The sequence below is a fragment of the Pezoporus flaviventris genome, unplaced genomic scaffold (assembly GCF_033815535.1).
Source record: "Pezoporus flaviventris isolate CSIRO_AGI_PZ_B2104156 unplaced genomic scaffold, CSIRO_AGI_Pfla_v1 ptg000007l, whole genome shotgun sequence".
NCBI lineage: Eukaryota > Metazoa > Chordata > Aves > Psittaciformes > Psittacidae > Pezoporus > Pezoporus flaviventris.
Window position 1 is genome coordinate 96,700,844 of NW_026892555.1, and position 22,087 is coordinate 96,722,930.

The window sequence follows — 22,087 nt, forward strand, 5'->3', positions numbered from 1 at the left end:
CAGCAGGTGAAGTTGCTAAACTCTTTCAGAGGCATTGCTGTGAACATAGAATATGCACTTTTCCAATACTTTAGCATGCCATCAATCTTTATGTTTGAATAGGCTGTAACTAACAAGGCAATGGACAGACTTCTCTTATCACTTTTCCCAATTCTTTTAATTTCTTGCTGAAAAATATGGAGGTTCAGAAAACCAGAAAGCATTCTATTAAAAACACAGGAAGGAGCTTTCCCTCCTCTCAGTGCTTCCAATGGCCACCAAAAGATTTGAAGCAATGTTTCAATGGCAAAATTCCTTATTTTGCTGTCTTACCAGACTCCTGGTTGCAGGTGGCCCTGGCTCTCCAGGAGGACCTGGTGGCCCAGGCATTGCAGCTGCTAAAATGAAACAAGCACACAATACATGTTGAAGGTCGTCATTCTTGAGAGACAAGATTAGTGACATAAAGAAAGGGCTTGGTGGTGGTGTCTTTAAATAGCCATATGCCTCACATAGAACTTACATAATTAAGCTGTGTTTAAGACAACCATGGAAAATACATTCAAAGGATTTTTTGTAAAGCAGTGGTGAAACAGCCTTTTCTCTGTTACTTGGGAGGTTAAGGTCAACAGATTTCAATCTGTTGCAGATACTCTGCAAATCATGGAATCATAGAATGATTTGGATTGGAAGGGACCTTAAACATCATCTGGCTCCAACCCCCGTGGCACGCACAGGGACACCTTCCACCAGACCAGGTTGCTCAAGGTCCCGTCCAAGCTGGCCTTGAACACTGCCAGGGATGGGGCAGCCACAGCTTCTCTGGGCAACCTGTGCCAGGGCCTCACCACCCTCACAGGGAAGAACTTCTTCCTCAGATCTCATCTCAATCTCCCCTCTGTCAGTTCAAATGCATTCCCCCTTGTCCTTTCCCTACATGCTCTTTTAGAAAGGCTCTCTCCAGCTTTCTTGTCAGCCCTTTTAGGTACTGGAAGCTGTCCTAAAGTCTCCCCGAATCCTTCTCTTCTCCGGGCTGAACAAGCCCAGCTCTCTCAGCCTGTGTCCCTAGCAGAGGTGCTCCAGTGAACTTAATCTGCCAGTTCCTTCAGAACCTGTCTATGCATCTCATCAGGTCCCATGGACTTGTGCACCGTCAGGTTCCTTAGATGGTCTCAAACCTATCTCCTACAGTGGGTGGTTCTTCATTCTCCCAGTCCCTGCCTTTGCATTCCATGACTTGGGTGTTGTGGCTGGAGCTCTTGCTGGTGCAAAAAAGTCATTGAGTACCTCGGCCTTCTCCATGTCATGGGTAACCAGGTCTCCCGTTTGCTTCTGAAGGGGGCCCACATATTCTCTCATCTTCCTTTTATCCCCAGTAAAAGCTTATATCCCCAATAAAAGCTGTAGAAGCTTTTCTTGTTGCTGTTAATGTCCCTGCCCAGATTTAATTCTGTCAGGGCTTTAGCTTTCCTATCCTGATCCCTGACTGCTCAGCCAATTTCTCTATATTTCTCTCAGGCTACCCATCCTTGTTTCCACCCTCTATGCTTTTTTGTGTGTGTGTGTTGGATTTTGTCCAGGAGCTCCAAATGAACCAGATTCACTTAAAATTACCAGAATGCTCTTCTGGAAGCTGCTAATGGCGTACATACGGAAGAGGAAGAACTTTTAGCTCCTGCCCATATATTCTTTGAGGGAGGCTTTTTCTGTAAAAGTTAACAAAGCAGTAAAGAATTCTGCAGTAGTATGGATTTGAACTTCTAAGACTGTGGTCCACAATATCTAGTACCTAGCAGCTGGCTCTACTCCAAACCTGAATTTCTTCACCTTGAGGTGAAAGTCCCTGTTTTCTGGAGTAAAAGCTCAGTTCTTTTTAGGAAGGGAAGAAGGAAAGATATGGAAGACTGAAAGCAAGCATCTTTCCCCATATTACAGTATGTGAGCCCCATATTACAGTAACAGCTTTAACAGAGATAACAGTGCTTTGAAGCTAGAAATAAATAAACATCTGTGTTCGTAACATTTAGTAAAATGGACATCCATCAGTGTGCTGCCTAAAGAAGCTTTTTACAAAGCAGAGAGGAAAATGTGTAGGAGGATGATGAAGACTAATGGCAGAGAGGTGAAAGTATAGGGATGGAATGCTAATAATAATTTGTTTTGTCTGACTGGGTCTCTTAGCTAATTTTCAGAAGTCCTTAACATAAATTACACAGGAAAAGGCCTGAAGGTCTTTATGGATGCTGAGGATCTGTCTGTATTATAATGGTGAGGGGCCAATTCAGGTACAGGCTTATGTTCCAACATCAAAGATATTAAGTATTTCTTCTTCTTCAAATATTTGTCAAAGGATGAAGACTTCTGATAAATATTCAGTTAATAATATTTATTGGAGCACAGATTGGACCTTCTCCCTGGACAGCTATATAAATCAATCTGACCAGGTTCAAGAAATAGCTGGAGAGAACAAAATGGGGACAGAGTAGCCTGCTTCCCAACGAGCATACTGAGGCACAGGTCTTGTGATCAAACAGACTGATTGTTAGTACTCAGAAAAAAAAAAAATCAGTATTAGCTAGACCTGCCCAAACTTTAGGCAGGACAGATGTGCATTATAGCCTCTCTATTCAGTTAACAATGTCCTTTCTGTTAGTAAACCGTCTTCAGCTGAGACTAAGGAATGCTTTGCTCTGGTTTACCTGGCTGGATTCTCAAGCTGGTCAGAATTCCCAGAGGGAGGAATTAGAGTCACTTGCTCAGGCAGACCTGTAGAGTAAGGTCAGAGGAGGCCAGGACCCAATCCACAAGGACTCAATCTAAGGGCTAGACACTAACAGTATGAGGCTTGTCACTAGCAGACCTGTGACCCAAGAGCCAAAGCAAAAATGTCTTGAACTACAGCACTTGGTTTATAGCCACATACTCCCTTTGATGCAAGTTTGAGAGCATCTGGTAGATTCTCAAGCTGAAGTACATTCTGAAGCTCAAGTGCCACCTTGTTTGTAAAGGTCCCCCCTTCCATGTGACTATTTGTAGACCATTTTACTCCCTTTCTAGTCCAGTAAGTTGAAAATCATTAAAGGTACAGTAATCAACCCTTTCAGAGTTTTGTTTCTATACAGCATTTGCATAACAACTAGCTTTTAGAAGCACTTCTCCAGCAGTTTCATTCTAGACCTAAACTTTACTGTAGGTACTACCTTTATATCATTTATATCATAGAATCATTTAGGTTGGAAAAAGCTTTTAATATCACTGAGTCCAACACATCCAAGTACAGGGCTCAGCACTGAGCCTTTTTGAACCTCAATGGGCCTTGGCCCATCAAGCCAGCATGTCCAGATCCCTCTGTAGAGCCTTCCTCACCTCAAGCCAATCTCAAGCCGATCAACACTCCCACCTGACTTGGTGTCATCTGCAAACTTACTGAGGGTTTACTTGATCCACTCATCCAGATCATTGATAGAGACATTAAACAGGACTGGCCCCAGTACTGAGTCGTGGGGAACACCACCTGTGCCTGGCTGCCACCCAGATTTAATTCCATTCACCTCAAGAAGAGCATGTTCCCCATTACTCCCTCAAGGTGAAATTGGTAGAGAGCAGGAAGGAAGAGGGAAGCAATCTGAATCAGATGTGCAGAGTGTGTGGGCAGATGGAAGAACAGGTACATAAAGACAGTGGTGGTGTGGGTGTGGGCACATGCATATGCACTCACATACACAGTGAAAAGTGAAATCACACCCTCTCACCTGAGCCGTATATTGCAGGGGGTCCTGGTGGGCCTGGTGGGCCAGGTGGGCCAGGAGGTCCAATTTTTCCATAACCTGGTAAGCCAGGTAGGCCTGGTAATCCTGGAGGTCCTCTGGGTCCAACAACTGAATCCCCTTTTGGTCCCTATCAGTGATAAAAACAGTGTTTCTTTGAATGTATCAGTTTCACTAGTGCAGAGCCTTCGTCTCTGGTGGTGACATTTTCTGAAGGCCTGGTACCACGTCAGTGTTCAGACATAAGGCTGTATGTAGTTTTCTTCAAGGAGGCATGGATATTAATGGAAAAGGAAAAGGTGACCATGTACTAAACCAAATTAAAGAATTTAAGTTTCAGAAAGCTTTCTGAAAATTTTTGCACCTATTCCGTAGTTGCTGACACCTGCAAAACTCTCAACAGTACTCTCAAAGCCCTGGATCTCAACTTTGCTCTTGCTGAGACTACTTGATTTGATGTGTTTATAAGAGTTTGTCAGAAGGTACACGGTGCAAAGCTTTAACATGAAGTGTGTCTATGCAGGATGCATGTATCATGATGAGTGCTGTCTTCTCCCTCCTGTGATGAAATTTCAGCTCATAGTCCTTAAACTCTCCAGCTGCTAGTCTTCCAGATTAAAAAGGCTCCAACTCTGCTTTTCCAGTTCAGCAGTGTGTCCTCAGCCTGAATGAGGAGGGCTTGTGGTCCCTGTGCTAAAACTGGCTTGCATACATGGAACAGTTTTTGGTCTCTGGACTAGGAGAGCTCAGCTGTGCCAACCAACTCCTTCTTGCCAGTAGAACAGTTTCTAAAAGGGGAGATGGTTCTCAGAAATGTGGAGTACTAGGGGATTTTTTGGAGGTGGGCTTGCTAACCTAACACTTCGACCTCAGTTGTGACCCACCTATTCATGCTCCTTGGCACTGAATATGATAATGGAGCAATGCAATGCACGTATTTGTTGCCAGATCTCAAGGATAAGATCAAGTTTCCAAATAATTAGTGCATTTGATTCTAAAGTAACTGTGGTGGGAATTGCCAGAAGATAAAACAACTAGGCAGAGATTAGACAGTGGATGAATTTTATAGGAATGATCCAGACTGATATACACTGGACTTTACATTAATGTTTTTGGATTACTGGAATAGAAAATGAGATGAATTATTTAGATGGAACATAATTATTTTGGCATTTATGGGGATATAAGTAGGAACGTCACAAGTTATATATACTGCCTTGATTTGTAATGCTATTAATAGCATGAACCTACATACTGATGTAGTTGTATTAGGCAGCTGAGCATAACATTGCATCAGTTTTTCATACCAATTAATTCTGTGCACAACAGTGAAGTGTTTGTGTTTATGCCTAATGCAACTCTGTTCTATTCACCTAATGGTTAGCATATAAATTTTTATATAGCTCTTAGCATCATTTTGTCTATCTCTTTTTAGTGCCTTCTAATTTAAAGCAGTGGGTACCCGCAAATATTCCTGTTCTACAGCTCGCATGACTTACAACTAATCCTGGTCTTCCAGGTGGTCCAGGAGGTCCTGTCAGAAAAAAACCTCCATTTGGTTCTCCTTTTTCTCCTTTTAAACCAGTGACTCCGTTGTCTCCTTTTTCACCCTTTGAAGAGAATATATTTTAAAACACTGAGCTGAAGTGAGATCTCTATGTACTGATCTTTCAAAGTTACATGAAACCTGTTGTTTTCTGCTATTCTACCTACTCTTATTTTGTGCAGTAAGTGGAGGTAAAGAGAAAGTTGGAGGAAGCATAAAAGCCTGTTTTTTGTTTTTCTGCTTTTCTGCTTCATCAAGGCAAAAGCAAAGCAAGATTGACATGGAATGGACACATATTTAAAAGTATGTGGCAAGATTACTGTGCACAGGATGAGAGAAAGGGGAGGGAGGGGGGTTGTAACAGGATAACAAAAAAGACACCACACAAAATTGCAGACACTTTGACCTGCATCCCTTTTTCTGTACTTCATTGTTGGTTATCAGTTAGTTTGGGGAACAGTGTCATTACTAGGTCATTATCTCTCTGTGCAAAATGAGCCACAACAATCGTAGGTTCCTCCTCACATTATTTTCTTCTGTTCATCTGCCTTTTTTTTTAACTTCACCTTTTTTTGGTCTACTTTGTTTCACCTTTCTGAGAAATAAACCTGTGAATAGAAGAGGCAAAGAGCAAAGCAAGAAGGACAAGATAACTGCAAAAAGCTAGCAGGGATGGCTATATATAGCTCCTTCTCTGACTTGTCTTCCTTTTAGTTTCCCAGCAAACAGCACTATAAAGCTTTATGTATGGCATGCCATTTTGCAGAGATGAAGGAATAGATGGAAAATGAATTCTTTGTAGCTAAAACTGTAAAGCTACAGACACAATTCTGTAAGATCAAAGAAGCCATGTCAGTTCTGTCATGCATACATGTAGCACTTTATATCATGGGAATAACTTAGATGCACTCAGCCAAACTGAAACAAAATCTGTAAGCCAGACAGCACTAAGAGTCCTTCAAGGAAACTGACAGTATACTGCTTTTGGTGGTATCATTAAATGATAACTCGTTTCAAATTCTTTCAGATCTACTGATAAAGAGCCTTGTTTACTAAAAAACATTTAAAATAATATTGCATTGGTAGTCTTCCTTGTCTCTTGAAGTGTTCAGGAGAATAACGGAACAAAGAGAGACCAAACACATCAAGGTGTGGGTATACTTTCTTGTAAGAGATTCCAGAGAAAGTAGTTTTCATTCTTTGAACATATTCAGGGTGCTTAAAAGAGAAATAGCATTACACAGAAGTAATTTCTCCCCCCTGCAATGTGTTAACTATTGCTAAATTTTTCTAGAAGCCCTTTGGGTAATGGATGTCTCTTAGCTGACCTGGCATGGAAACACAAGCGTTCATTTATGGCAGATAATTTATACCAATTTATGTTAGGTAACAGTGAATTATGACTCACTCTAATATCACCAGGAAGGTAAAAAGCCTCAATAATAAATTTTTAACAAAAGTAATCTTTATAGACTACTGACATCTGCTATCTCTATACTTGTAATAAGCTTGTCTATGCAGCTGGAGTTTAAGAAATTTGTATTATTTATAATTACTGATGCTCTGATTTGTTTTGTATATTTCACCATGCTATACTGTTTTATGCTTAATTTATAGTGAAGTACATTTTAAAAAAGGTTAACAGAACTCAAGCACAAATGGGATATAATTACCTTTATGCTATTAATAAAGTGGCTAAAATATGATGGAGGCAGAGGTGGACCTGAAAAATGAAGAAAATACAATTAGGTACAATAATTATCTGTAATTTTCTTTTTAAAAGCAGTCCTTTGGATATTACTGGTTTGGGAGTTTAAAGGAAAAAATATTTACAATTATAACATTAACCTTTAAATCTAACAGATATTTTTAGCTTGGTTTCCTAACAAAGCAAGGCTTACATGCCCTAACTTGTCTGTTATTCCACCTTAATAACTTCTGAATCTAATTATGAATTTCAGACAAATTTGAAAGCCAAGAAGTCTCAAAGGTGAAAAATTCCCAGTCTTCTGAAAAAAACACACGGCAGCCTAGCAGAGGCTTAAAGAGAAGCATTCAAATTTGATGGAAACCAAGGTAAAAGAAAAGCTTTCCACGTTTTGTCAGCAGTGGGGTGACCAGTCAGTAGCCGCGTTATCTTTTAGGCAAGGAGAGTACCATAACTGACAAATGAAAGGAACTTGTTGTGCTGTGCTGATCACAGAATAATTGTTCTGTGAAGCTTTTCTGCAACAAAAAACAATACCAGTATCAATGGTTATACCACCTGTGTTCTGTTGTCTGCCAATGGTGGTCAGCCAAAGCTGCCAAGCAGGCACAAAAAGTCCAAAAAGCCTTCAAATAATCTCTGTTTGGCATACACTCGGCATACAAAAAAAGATTGTTTTAAAGCTGTCCATAACAGCTTCATGCATCTTCTTCAAATGTGTTCCGATTAATTTTTGATACCTTTGGGTCCAACTTTGTGCCAGCCATAGGACTGAGATCTCAGTATGCTATCTCAGATACAATTAAATCAAGTAGACATTGTATACATCTGTATGAATCAGAAATGTATTCCCCCTATGGCAGCTATTTTGACTTTATTTCAACCCTGCCAATTATAGCTCCCTGCAGCAGTTTACTCGATCCATGTGAGGAGATGCTTTTTACCCACTTTTCTGTTGACTTCATATTTTTGCATGAAATCAATTAATAGAGCCTATTTGTAAGGTTGTACAGTAGATATTTTGTGAATATAAATAATAAATCCACTGCGTGGACAAGTACTACAGTTCAGAAAGCTTTTCTGATTGCTGAAACTTAACAGATACTGTAGTGGAAGGATCTTCAGCCATCTGTCCCTAAGAGAAGGTTTTGAAAAATTCCAATACTTTAATCATGTTCCACTACCCTGCAACTTCTGGCTTGTGAATTTTTACTGTCAATGATTATATGTACATCTGTGAGACCTAGAAAATTGGTTTGTATGAAAGAATATTTTAGCAACTACATCAATGAGCAAGAACCAAACAGGAATATTTTATAGAGCAGGAACAGAATTAGTCTTATTTAACATGTTTTAACTTCACAAAATATTGAAGCTAGTTAGGATTTGGTTGGAAAACAAGTAAATGAATATCTGTTATTTTAAGAGGAAGGTGAATTCAGTTTTCAGGTTAACCAGAATTCTTGTGTTATTTTCACCATCCTCCACTAGCTGCAGTTTTATAACAAGATCATAAGCATAATCTTTTCATAATCCTCTTCTTCTGAAGAACCTGATATTGTAAGGTATAGACAAAAATACTTGTAGGACATGAATTTGCATTAAATACAGAACATGGAACAGCATGTTCATGGTGGATAAGCCATCACAGAAGATGAAATTTTCTTAATTTCTGCTGCTTCTTTTTACACGTTTATTGATGATTAGGAAGCACTAACCACTTATTTTAAGGCACTGGATACTGAACAGAATAAAAATGAATTAGGATGAGGCACTAAAACAGGTTTTATTAGAACAAACAGATGTCCTCTTAATAATAACCAAATTACCTTCAGTCAACAGAACTGTGTCTTTGGGACGAAGAGAGAAATATCCATGTAGATATAGCTTTGTATTTATTATAAACAAAAAGATAAAGATTATGAATATGCTATAACAATATTAATTTGAAATATGGCTTCTCCTATTTCAAAATATTTCTGGCACTGACCAAAGGCTTATCTCAGTATACGAGATTTCAAAAAATGTACAGAAAAGGAAGAGATTGTAATCTTTTCAAACAGATGCTTGTTTCTGTATCTATTTTTGAATGTGTAAGAATTAGCAACATGCATCAACTTTTTGATACAGAAAAGTAAATGTTTATAGTGGAACATCTGCTATGATACTCCTACCACCAGTGAGTTGGTATTTTTAGTTCACACAGACTTCTCATGATTTTCATAAATAAAGCATAGAATATTAAAAAGCTGGTTGAACATCTAGTTACACTTCTTGCTGGAAGTGAGACTGTCATCAGCAAATGACTGCCTTGAACTCAGAATGCGGAAGTGTGTTACCCTGAGATGGAAAGCACTGGATTTTAGTCTAATTGACTCAAAAAAATTTCCAACAAAATGTTATCTCAGAAAATGGACATGATGTCCTAAAATTTCAAAAAATCTCTGACCAGGCAGTTACATTTCAATATGTATTCTCGTACTTAACTCATTCATAATGCTCACAAATGTACAGTGTAGGTACTTCTTTCCATAAGACATTTTGCATAATATCATGGCTTTGTTGTTCTGTGTGTCAATTCAGCAAGGAACCTTGGTATAAGTCTTTAGGCAGGTAAGGCTTCAGGAGTAAGTATCAAAGCACTTTGTTGAATTGCTTTCTAATTTAAATGTCTGTTTTGTATTCCTTCATGTATTCATTTATAGGATGCCAATGATATACCAGGTTTAGTATACCTACCTGGTGGTCCTGGAGCACCTCTGTCTCCCTTTTCTCCTTTTAAGTCCACTGAATTGCTCAGCCCCCAGGAATCTCTGTTTGCTTTAGCACCTGCCACAAAAGCATCATGAATTCACAGGATCTTGCAAACAGCAGAGACAATAGCAGTGACAACCACCGAAAGTGAGAGCAGGCTTTGCTACACATGTGGGACACGTGGCTCTAGTCCTTATGTGCTTGTCTCGCTTGCCTCATGAACATTGAACAGCTGTCTGATTGTCCTCTCTTATGAACTCCAACATGTGCAAGACAGTGTCTTACAGGTCAGTCTTCCCTAACCACCTAGCCTAAGACAAACCTATTCTCACTGCATTTGTGAATTTCACTGGGGCAGGTGTACAAACAGTTCTTGAGTTATGGCTCTGCTTTTGACATCACACCTTTTACTAGCTCCAGACTTAAAACCAAACCAATAAATGATAACATCCGAAACTGTGAATGTAAAAAATGTTACAATTTATTGCTCCTTCATGTCATAAAAGCATTAATAATGAAGAAAACATTCTCTGAGAACAGATGTGCTTTTGGCATAATTTTACACCCAGGTGGGCTAAGGGTAGAATTGCATCCAAATACATCTAGGTAAAGCCTCTATTTTCCCAGATATGATTCAACTTCCATGGTAACCTTACCCTATAAAATATCTGGGTAAAACGACCTGTGAGTATTTAGACTTCTTAGGTCTGATTTCTCCCTTTGTTCTACATGAGTAATTGCTAGCATCTTTGCAAAATTAATATAAAATAACACAATTGTACCATGATAACATCTTATAGCCACTTCCTTCAGGTAAAAATGCTTTTAAAGCTTAAGGTCAGCTGGTCCTATTCAGAGTTACGAGCAGGAAGAATGCAATGACAAGCAGATACAAGATACATCTCTTGAAGTAATTTTTGATTGTTCCCTGCCCAAGGTATCTTCAGCCCCTGTGGCTAGTAGTGATCTATTCTTGCAGTCAGTGGATCTTCTTACCTGATACGATTGAATTTGTCAATTTCACTGGGGCAAGCACAGAAACAGTCTCTTGCTTGGGTACCCAGTCCATGCTCCACAGCCTGGTGCCACTTATAAATAAGATTTCATGATTAAGAAATAAATAAAGACCTTATTGGTAAGAAAGCCTTAGTTTGAAAAATAGTTGCAGCATTTTTTCTTCTTTAGTTGTGCAGAATGACTGCAAATTTAGAAGAATGAGATAGACTTCTTCCCTTTCAGAGTCCCATGTTACAATGGAAGTTTCCAGACAGTTCCTCTACACCTTTCTCTTGTCTTTCAGCCATGAGAAAGTTGGTCATACGCCCACAGGTCTCCCCATGATCTGTCTGGTGACTCAGCCTCCAGTTGTGAGCCCATGTTCCAATGCCTACTGACAAAACAGTGAGGCCTCATTTTATAATTCCACTGAGGCCAATCGCACAATGTCTCAGGTGCACAGCTAGTTTTCCTAGTTGTCAGCTGAACCCTAACTATTGCACTGTGACGTCTTCAGATTTATTTTCCAGGCAGATTTCCAATCTAGTCATCAGTATTTTAGGTCATCTTAAAATATTGAGACCAATACAGAGTTATACAAGCAAGCTGTTCTCGCAGTGTCTTCTTCGACCAGTTACTATGTCCATTCTTGCCCTTTATCCTGATCCCTTACACACTTTTCCTTCTCTTGCTTTCTTTTTCCATTTGGATCAAGGTGGCCTGGTCTTTCTGAGTGTCTCAGTCATTGCTGAGGGAGAGGAGCTCTTCCAGTTGCTGTGCCTGCTCTGCCTACTCTCTGGACCATGCTACCAAGCTGGTCCCCAGGTAGCCATCTCTTCTTCCAGAAACACCTCCAAGATCCAGCATTTGGAGCTGATATAGCGTATACTACTGCTGCCTCAATTCAACTTGTTTTGCATGCACACTCTGAGTTATCTGATTAAACTGTAAACTTTCCAGATTCCTTCGCACAGTGATGGGAACACTGATTTGATCCTCAGGAACATGGGAGCAGGGTAACAGGTTTAGGCTGTATATTTAGGGCTGCACTACTGCTTTTTTTTCCCCCCACTCTGAAAATATAATGAGTAGGCAGGAATGAACTTTTGTTTTAAGTATTTAAATAAAAGGAAGAAGACCACTGACTTTATTTCCTCTGAGATCTTGAGAAGACCTCTTTCTCCACTGTGTTTCACTGTATCATAATAAAATAGCCAGCTGCTCCCGGTGGATGCTCAGGGACTTTGTTATAGTGTTCGGTCTTTTTTTTTTCCAGCTTCAAAAAGCTCTGAAGGGGCAAAACTGTCACAGAATTTTCTGTTTCCCTTGGAACTGAAAGACTTCCACACAATTTGATCATGGCAGCATGATTTTAAACATCTGTCACCACTGTTTTTTTTGTGTGGGTTTTTTCTCTTCTTTTTTCTTGGGTTTTTTTGGTGTTTTTTTTTTTGTTGTTGTTCGTTTGTTGGTTGGTTGGTTTGTTGCTTTTTTTTTGCACAGAATTGCTTCCTGTTTCTCTCTACATGTTTCCCTCATGCATCCTTGGAGCATGTCTTTGAGGAAGGACGAAAGCACAGACTCAGGCTTGCATTAATTTTGATGCCTGATGCACAGAGTAGGTGACCACCTTGTGCTTATCTGATAGAGTTCTGTCTCAGGAATGGAAAGATTGAACCTTATATAATCTTAAAATGGGAGAGAGAGAGAAAACTCTGTGTAAATGGTAACTTTTCCTCCTTAAACTGAAGAAAGAAGGGATGCATACTGGAATGATTTTAGGATTTACTATTGGGGCTGAGAATTAGTATGCATTTAGAGAAAAAAACCCTATAACGATCAACTGAATAGACACAAGTTTTAAACAAAATTGTCATAGTTAAAATCCTCAGTTTCAAGCATTTACCTAGGCTGAAAGTCTAAAAACAGCAGAATGTCCTTTATCAGCTTGGAGTCAACTCTTAGAACTAAGGAAAGTGCCTTGAACTTAAGGCTCGTTATGGGCATTTATTCTGTTAAATCATGGATTCTTTGTTAAAAAAATAAAAGTGGACATAAAAAACTTTTTCAGTCCCTGTATGGAGGTGGACACAAGTAATCGGGAGTCTTTGAATTTAGGAGCATGTTGGGACTGGACCAAGATGGGATCTTACAGTTTCACCAGAAAAAGAAAGAAGACCACTTCTTTCCCCCCTCTCCTTCCAGGAACCCCAGTTATGCAATAACCACAAAAAAGTACTTATCTTAGAAAAAAACAAAACAAAAGCTTATTCACACCAGGGTACAAGAAAATAATTACTCACCATGGACATTAAGAGTTTCTTGATTTCCAGGGTAAAGAGTGCTCACCTGCAGACAAAGAAATCCATTGAAAATTATTTTTACACATTAACCAATGGAAGTGCATTACTTGGTGTAACTGAAAAGCCTAGATATTTTGCATGCTAATAAATATTATAACAACACTCTGGATTATATCAAGTTTGATCTAATATCAAGTTATATTGATATAACTTATATAACATTATATTGATATAATATCAAGTTTGATATAATCTGAGTGTGTGTATATATATATTTGTCCACGTATTAGCTGATCAAGCTTTTTTCAGGATTGTGCTCTCTTTAACATGCCACATGCTTTTAGCAAAAGGGCAACAACACATGTTTTGAGGTATCAGCAAATCCTGCTCTCAGTCATGCCAGTGAAGCACCAGAAAACTCATTCTCCAAGGACAATTTTGAATTTACATCACTGCATTTGAAAGCAGATTTGACTTTTGATTGTAAGTTAGCAGACTGTGTTTGTAAATTTCTAATCAGACCATGGCTATGCCTACTGTCTGATGTTAACCTGTGCTCCAGAGGCATTGAGATCAGAACTGGGAGGCAGAAGCTATTCTAGTCTATCCTTCTGGCACCAGCCACCTGTAACAGTGGGCAGGCTACTTAACCTCTACTGCCTATCTTCAGAATAAGGAGAGTGCAGGAAGTGAAAAGTATCACAGTACTTGGAAATGGCCAGATCTTAGTACTAGCTAGAACTATTTATATGAATCTAGGCAAGTGTATGAAAAAACATCAAAGGTGCTACATCTGGCTAACCTGGCTCTTAGAAGTCTTACTCACATGGACAGCTCCATTAACTTCAGAAGTTTAGCTCACATGAGGAAACCTTGTGGGTTCAGTCTGTAGTTCTTTATCAATATTCATTTATGTAGGCATAAACAGCAGACTTCTTATATGTAAACTTGAATAGGTTTAGGATATTACTCACAAATGTAGGACAAATCTATCTAGCATACTCAAATGCATTGACGTGTTTATAAGTACAGGTTTTTATTGCTTGTGCACATAAAAGTTGCTCCTATTCACCAATTGTAACCTTCTTAAAAAGTGACCATTATTATCTGAAATTCAGCAGAAATAGGCTTATATTGTTTGAATCGTTCCACAGGGAATCATAAGAGAGTTGAGGCTGGAAGGCATTTCTGGAGATTGGCTAGCCCAAAGCAGGATCAACTACATCAAGTTGCTTAGGGCCTGGCCTCATCCAGACAGGTTTCAGAGATGACGCAAACAGAATGCGATTATGGACATGCATGATTAAGCTACAGAAGTGTTATATGGTGGGAATGGGGAGTTTTAAAGGAGAAATTCAAAGAGGTAAACGGTGCCTGGAGGTGATAGGCCAAAACTGCAATGTCAACTTACCATACAATAATGATTATTTATCAGTAATTAGCAGAAAGATCCATAAGCTGGGATACATCTTTCTTCAGCAATAAATGTAGGGTAATGTTGAGTACAGATACATCTAGTATGGTGTAAGTCCAGAGCTGTTTCTTTAAAATAAGTGAAAAAGAACTGGAATGGAAATTGGAGGAGGGGGCACAATGCTATTTTGAGCTATACTGTCTAATGGAAAAGTATAACAGCCATACTGCACACCACACTATTCAGAGGAGGACTGTGACAGAATCCTTTCCAACATCTTAACCCACATCTTAACGGTACAATATTGCCCTAGGGAAAGTAATTCCAGGACTGGACTTCTTTTGTTGTTCATTGTGGGATGTAATATTCATAATTCATTAAACAAAAGTTGCATCAGGGTGTTCTGAAAATACAAACCCCATCTCCTTTCTTTTTATACTATGCGTGTAAATGCAGGTCCTTTGAAGCTAAAGGGGGCTTTGCCATTCCCTTTGGAAAGCAGGGGCAGAGCTTTACCGGATGCCATTCTTGAGATAATAAATGTCTACATGTGAATAGATTGCATTTGAGGATCAAATAAAGAACATGATCTTTCTTTCCTAATGAATCTTTCATGCCACAATGAAACATGTAACAAGTGTTATTTTGTACAGGGAAATGGAAAACAGCTAAAGACGTAAGAACTTGGAGACAGTATTTATATATACATCTGAAGAATGCATGTGCATGTATGTATAAGCATTCAGCTCCCCAAAGCAACTCTTAAGCTATGGAAATGTAGGGTTTAAAAAGTGTTAGAACAAGTGATCGAAGTGCTTTAAGCAAAAGGTTCTAGTGCTTTTAGTTCTGTTATGTATTTTACCTATGGCTAACTTTGGGTATCTAAATGCTTGAAAATCTGTTATTTTGAAGACTAGGTAAAACACGTCTCTGGTGCAAAGCAGAAGACAGGGAGTGAAAAGCTGCAAAGCTGCTGTGGTTATGCACATAGCTAATTTGGTTATATACTGTCACAGCCATGCTTTTTGCTAAGAGCAGATCCTGTGTGTGACTTACCGGCATTTTGCAATGAGGTCTGGGTGAGACTGGGAAAACTGTCTATTGAAAAAAGGAAGGAAAATTATTTTAATCCATGTAGGTATAATACAGTAAATAACACACCACATAGATCTTATGGACATTTCAGGAGAAAGCCTGGAAACAAAAATTGGCACCTCCTGGGCAGAGAGCCCTGCTTGCTGCCTGAGAGCTCTTACAGGCCTTTCAGCAAGTAACATGCTCTGTGTGTGTGGCAAAACTCTTACATGACAGTGGCTCCTGTTAAGAGATTTTTTTCCTGTGCACACAAGCACAGTCCCCCCCTGTAAACTGTGTTGCCTGAAACAAGTTTTGATGTTTCCTTTTGCAAACCGTTTCTAGAGTAGCACATTTCTGATACAAAGATAGAACAGCAACTGATCCCCGGTTGTACTTACTCCTTTGATATAAACTATACGTCCTGGTGGTCCAGGAGGTCCTGGGGGTCCAGGCAAGCCAGGAAGGCCCTGGTAAGAGAAAGTGAAAGAAGGAAGATATTAGACAGATCTTTTCATATGCAGTGCAACTTAGTCTACAGAAAGAAGGCCAAGGGGCTCCGAGGACACTATTTAAACAAGAAGTTTTGTATTAAATAGCCTGAGGGGAGATTGAGCATTTAGTTACAAAGACCAACCTGTCAGGTGAATTGTAATATTTAACCTAAAGCACTCTGTGGAGATCAAAATGGTCTAAGATTGTTGTTTCCAGGGGACAAAAACCAAACCAAACAACCAAAACCAAATCCCAGATAGAAACCCCCCAAAGTACTAAAAATCAAAACTGAATTAAAGGCAGTGGATTTCTTATCCAAGGAAAATTAGGTATCCAAGACTGATCTTGGATTCCCAAGACTGCTGAGATTCATATCTTTTCAAATGCCAGTCAGATAACTGCACCTTCAAGGAACCAGAGGCATGACTGCCATTTAAAAAAAAAAAAAAACGCCTATTCTTTCCTGTATCATTTAAAAAGCTGGCGCCACACCATGTCCATCTTTCAATCCACATCAGTGAAAGCTTCTGTGAGGTGACGCATGTCTTCTCAGCAATAATTAAAGGTTTCATCTTCCCTGAGTACTCCACAAAACGCTATTAGAACCTGTAGCCTGTTTTGTTTGCTTGTTTGCTTCAGTCTCCCAGCCTGATGTACTTCATCTGGTTATACTTACTTTAATAGTTTTTGTTTGGTTAAGGCAGACAATCCAGAAAATGAAACTTGACACTGTTTGAAGATAGGGAAGAATGGAAGATCTACTTTAGTATTTTCTGCCAGTGGGTGTTCCTCTTTTCTGTCATTTTCTTCCAATTTGAATTTGTCTAATTTGCCTCATTTCAGCAACTAATTTTCTATTTACACCTTTCTCTAGAGGTGTAAGCAACCTCCAGTACCTACTATTTTCTTCTGTGAGGATACCCATCTTCAGTCTCCCTGTTAGTTGTATAAAGCAGTATCACAATCTCTCTTTATTGTCCAGATAGAAAATATACTTGTGTTTTGCAGTTTTTGTGCCATATATATTTTTTTTCATTTTAAACAAAATAGAACAAGAGAAGTCATGCAACAGAATTCATTTACAAAAAGTGCTCTACTGAAATAGTTATATTGACTAGATCACCTCTTCTGATGCCTAGCTGATCCATGCTTTATGATTTCCATGCTATCACAGTAAAATATGTTTGTCTTTTTTTCCGGCATGTCTCTGATGCAGATGAAATATTCTTAGCTGCTCTTGTGGTATGAGTACCAATTCTTCTAACACAGATTGCCCATGACATCAGAACAACCACACAAATTACTCTGCTATTGTGAAATTTGTTGCTTATGCTCAGCAGTGTTTATTGCTGTGTAGTCCAGTCCTCATGTTTGCCCTGAAACCACTTGTATGAAGTCTTTTCAGAAGAACAGACTTGCAGCACCAGGAGCTTGGTTCATCACTCATCATTCCATAATTACAGGTTGTACGTGGGCACATATAGGCTATCGTGTATGCGGTGGTCATTATTCTGGATACATGTACATGACAACTAAACCAGGTACTAAGTCTTAGCAAGTATCTCATTGGTAGCAGAGAGGATTCCATTTCACTATGATATGCCCAAGTGCTGTTTACACCTGTGCTAGATAGCTAAGAACCTATGGGAGTATGTTCACACGATGAGGAGTCATACTGATGGCCTGGATCCAGAAGTCTTTGGTATATAGAAAGAATCGGCAATCCCAGATAATTTGCTATTATTTAGCTGTGCTAACAGTGCATCACACATATGATTGTTACACCTGGGAGCTGATGCAACTATGTATGTCTTTAAGAACTGTCCAGATGGACCCAGAAATTGACTTTTAAATAATTGTTATCAGATAGGAAAAGTAGCAGAAACATAGAATTATTTCTAGATCATTTCACATTTTGAGTCCTCTCATCATTTTAAAGGAACTCATATAAACCAGATGAGTTCAGATTTTAAAGGGATTTTTTTCTTCAACCAATTGCAATATTTAAATACTTACATTAAATGAGTCACCTCGATCACCTTTCACACCTCTCAGTCCATTCAGTCCTGGGCGGCCCTGAAATAAGTAGAAATAGTGTAGTATGTGTCAGAAGCAAGCTCCTCTATCTTTATTCCACTTTAGAGCATAATACATACTGGACGTCCTGGAAAACCAAGCTCTCCTTTAGGTCCAGTAGGTCCTATGGGTCCCTGGACAAAAACAGAAAATGTGATTATGAAGAACATATAAAACGTATATTTGACATATATTTTGATTATTTAGAATAAGAGGCATAGTTTTATATTTGCATTAAAAATAAGTCTGTGATCATCTGCAGAGAAAGCACAGAATGTCCTCTCTCCCTGCCCTGCTGAATGATCTCAGAAGCTGAGGCCTGCATGTAACAGTCAACTCTGGCTTGGAAAAGACTGTTGTCAGAAATAAAGTCTGAATTCTCAGCCAGCTGTAGGGTGTGCACTTCACAACTGAGTCACCATGCATAAAAGGAACATTAAATGTTTCGATCACTAGAAAAAATGCAGTTAGTTGTGTATGCTTTGTACATCTCCTTTTTGTTTTGCTTTGTTTTTCTAATTATTTTTGAATCAGGCCCTATGAGGAAATGTTTGTGGATCAGCCTGAGAATTCATACAGTGCCAGGCTTCTACATGCCTCTTGCCAGCCTGGGCATATGAATTTATTTATTTATTTGTCCTTGCCTTTATGTGATATCATTTTGCTGGAAAGTGACATACATACGTTAATAGAATATTTATCTGATTATGATGATGTGATTTATCTTAGCATCGAGCTGAAATTAATGGATTAACTGTTTTAATTTTATCGTGCCAAAATTTAAGACTGGATTAGAAATGAAATTTGGAAATGGTCAACATGTGAACATATTAATTTAAAACATCACCACTGTAATCAGAGTTGAAAGCTAACTAGCGGCAGCTGAAAATGTTCAAAGTTGGTAGGACCTTTATTAAACTTCTCTTTCATGTCCTGTTTGAAGGTAATTTCTGCCTGTATGATCAAAGCTAATGGCTCTGTCTAAAGCAGGCAATAGATTTCTGGTGGGCTCTGGCAGATGTGAATTTCAGTATCATGCCCCTAGAATTTCAAAATTATTCATCCTATCCTTCTGTGATGCCATATCCAATAATGGGGTCTGAAAAAAAAAAAAAGAAATCCAAAATGCCTTGGGGTATTTTTGTATTTCACTTTCAGGTATTTGAGACTTTAAAGAATATGCAAATCTGAGCTTTACTGAGAAATGAAGATGATTTAAACTATTAAAAAAGTCTGTTTCTAATCAAGAGAAGTGTCTGGATCTCGTGCTGTAACTGGGACTTTAAATCAACATCAACAGTGTGAGAGTTGAGCATGCTGGAGCCACTGTTACTATTTCCTCTGTCAAAGTGCCAGCCCACCCCTGACAGAAGCCAGCAGTCACAGTTAGAAGTGAAAGAGGAAGTCACAGGAGACTGCTTACCAGAAAAGAAGATTTAATTTACAACAGCAGAGTTGATTTGAGCAGATTGACACTGTGGTTCTTACTAAGGGCTCCTATTCAGTAATGTGCAATGGTGTGTTTCACTGAAAGCGAACAACATAATTGAACAGGTAAAAGATTCTCATTTTCCCTGTAGCAGGAGGCTGGATTCAGTCTGTGTCTTCTGCTTTATCTGGTAACAGTATTAAGCTCCTGACTATCCCTAGCTCTCATTTGCCAAACCAGTACTTCTCTGCAGCTTTTTGTTGCACAGGACTCCCACTGACTACAAAGGGATTTTTTCCCTGAGACAACATCAAAACTAATCATCCATATTAGCAGTGATGGTTAAACTGAAGTTTTGCACTAAGAAGAGGAACTGGCTGAGCAAAGTCTTGAGACAGGTCCTTTGTGCCAAATTGTCCTACAGAATAATCATTCACACCAATGCTGGCAAGAACTTCCTCTGAATGGCCTTGTCTGCATGCTGAACTGTATGAAGCATCTTGTAGCAGTGCAAAAGATGTCAACACACAGTTTGGAGCTGATAGGAAAGGACATGTCCTGACGGGTACACAGCAATAGGATGATAGGCAAGGAACACAGGCTACAGCATGAGAAATTCAAAATAAATATAAGCAAAATATTATTTCTTTTTTTAACCCTGAAGGTTGTCAAATACTGGAATGTGCTGTCCAGAGCAGATATGGAGTGTGTCTCCTGAGAGATGCTGAAGACTCAACTGGGCAAGTCCCTGAGCCAAATAGACCTACTTTGACCACTGGTGTAGACTAGATAATCTCTGAAGTTCACTTCCATTCAAAATTACTGTATGATTCTATGTCAAGGCGATAGTATAGACTCATCTTGCAGTCATTCAAGGAGAAGAAAAGGAGCTTTCCTTCCAGTAAATTAGGATAGCCCCCTCAAGGTATTCTGATACACAGTAATTAAGAAAGCAATTACTCAGCACACCCAGTTAGCCCGTTTTAAAGACTGCAGAAACTGATGGCAGAATCTTTTACGGACTTGGTGCACAGAAATGACAACACCTACTAACATTCACTTAGGCACAGCAGAGAAAAGGCTACATCAAAAGCAGAAGCAAAGAAACACTCGATATCCTTGATCTTTGGAACATTAGATTAGAAGAAATTAATTCTTGCTCTAATACTTCTGAGTCTGGGCAACTGTTCTGTTCTTACTTTCTAACTAATTTCTTGTGCTTTTCTACAACGTTCTGTGTCCTGTCAAAAATATCAGGCCAAGTACCTGAAAGAAGGCCTCAGAATTCTGATTTCTGTGAATGTTCTGACTCTACTACCTGATTTGCAGCTTCCTCAGAATCCAAGGCAGTTGCAAATTATTGGCACCAACAGAACCAGAGCCTGATGCAGTCAGTTGGTTTATGATAAATGATAGAAATAGAGAATAATTTAGATTGGAAGGGATCATTAGAGGTCATCTAGAACACCTCTTCCTTAAAGCGAGACAAACTTCCAAGTTAGGTCATGCTGCGAAGCACCTTCTTCCACAATCCACCATCTCTCTGGGCACCTATTTCTGTGTTTAACTACTTTTACTGTATTTTATTTTTATTTTTTTCAAATCTAACTGGAATTTCCCTTGCTGGAACTTGTGATCATTGGCACTCTTCTTTTTCCTGCGCACCTCTGAGAAGGACCTGACTTTGTTTCTTCTGTAATTCTCTTTCAGGCAGTGACAGGGAGCAAATAGAGCTCCTCTTAACCTTTTATCTTCAGGGCTAAACAAACTCAGTTCATTCAGAGTCATAAGTTATGTCAGTTTCTAGCTCTGACTATATTTCACTATTTAGGGAGTAACAGATACATTTGTGCTACCAGAATTAAATTCTGAATCGTCAGTAGTTTACAGCACCGCATATGTAACAACCACTTTCTTTTCTTAAGGACATTGATTATCCTGAAGCAAGAATACTCCTTATCATCCCTACTCAGAAGGAATGTAAACCTAAAGCAAACTACCTTTACATTTACTATAATCTGTAAAACCAAAGCAAAATAAGAAAAGATTCCACTCATCTTTGGAAATGTCTTACCATTGGTCCCACTGGTCCCACCACTCCAGCTTCACCCTGTTGAGGACAGACACACACAGAGCAATGACAGGGAGAACTCCTTCAGTATCCAGGCAGAGGTGGCTGGTAACAGGGCCACCAAACATTCTGGCAGAACACAACACAATATTAGCTCACCTTCTCCCCTTTTCTTCCTAATAATTCAGTTAAAGATCCATCAGCAGCAATGATAGCTCCTGGTTCTCCCTTTTCACCCTGCAATTATCAAAGTAATTTTACAGTGTTTACAAAATAGTTCTCAATTGAATCAGAAGTCAAAGCAGCATTACTGCTGTTAGAAGCATGACAGATGAGTCATACTGTGATATCAAACATAAAGTGGTATCAGTATGAGTAGGGTGAAGCTTGATTCTGGGGAAGAAAAGGGTTGAACTTTCTTGAAATAATTAAACTATTACACTATTACTATATTGCACTATTAAAGTATAATAGA

At 39.0% G+C, this 22,087-nt stretch overlaps 1 protein-coding gene across 1 annotated transcript in view; it reads right to left on the minus strand.

Moving 5' to 3' along the window:
- The window catches only part of LOC133267362 (collagen alpha-1(XV) chain-like), a 116,608-nt gene that overhangs the window by 6,744 nt on the left and 87,777 nt on the right, over positions 1-22,087 (minus strand). Inside the window, 12 exon segments of the mRNA XM_061449642.1 lie at positions 313-377; positions 3,732-3,876; positions 5,246-5,356; positions 6,966-7,015; positions 9,740-9,829; positions 13,054-13,099; positions 15,524-15,565; positions 15,943-16,011; positions 18,053-18,112; positions 18,193-18,246; positions 21,616-21,651; positions 21,772-21,849. Of these exon segments, the coding sequence (XP_061305626.1) occupies positions 313-377; positions 3,732-3,876; positions 5,246-5,356; positions 6,966-7,015; positions 9,740-9,829; positions 13,054-13,099; positions 15,524-15,565; positions 15,943-16,011; positions 18,053-18,112; positions 18,193-18,246; positions 21,616-21,651; positions 21,772-21,849 (846 nt within the window).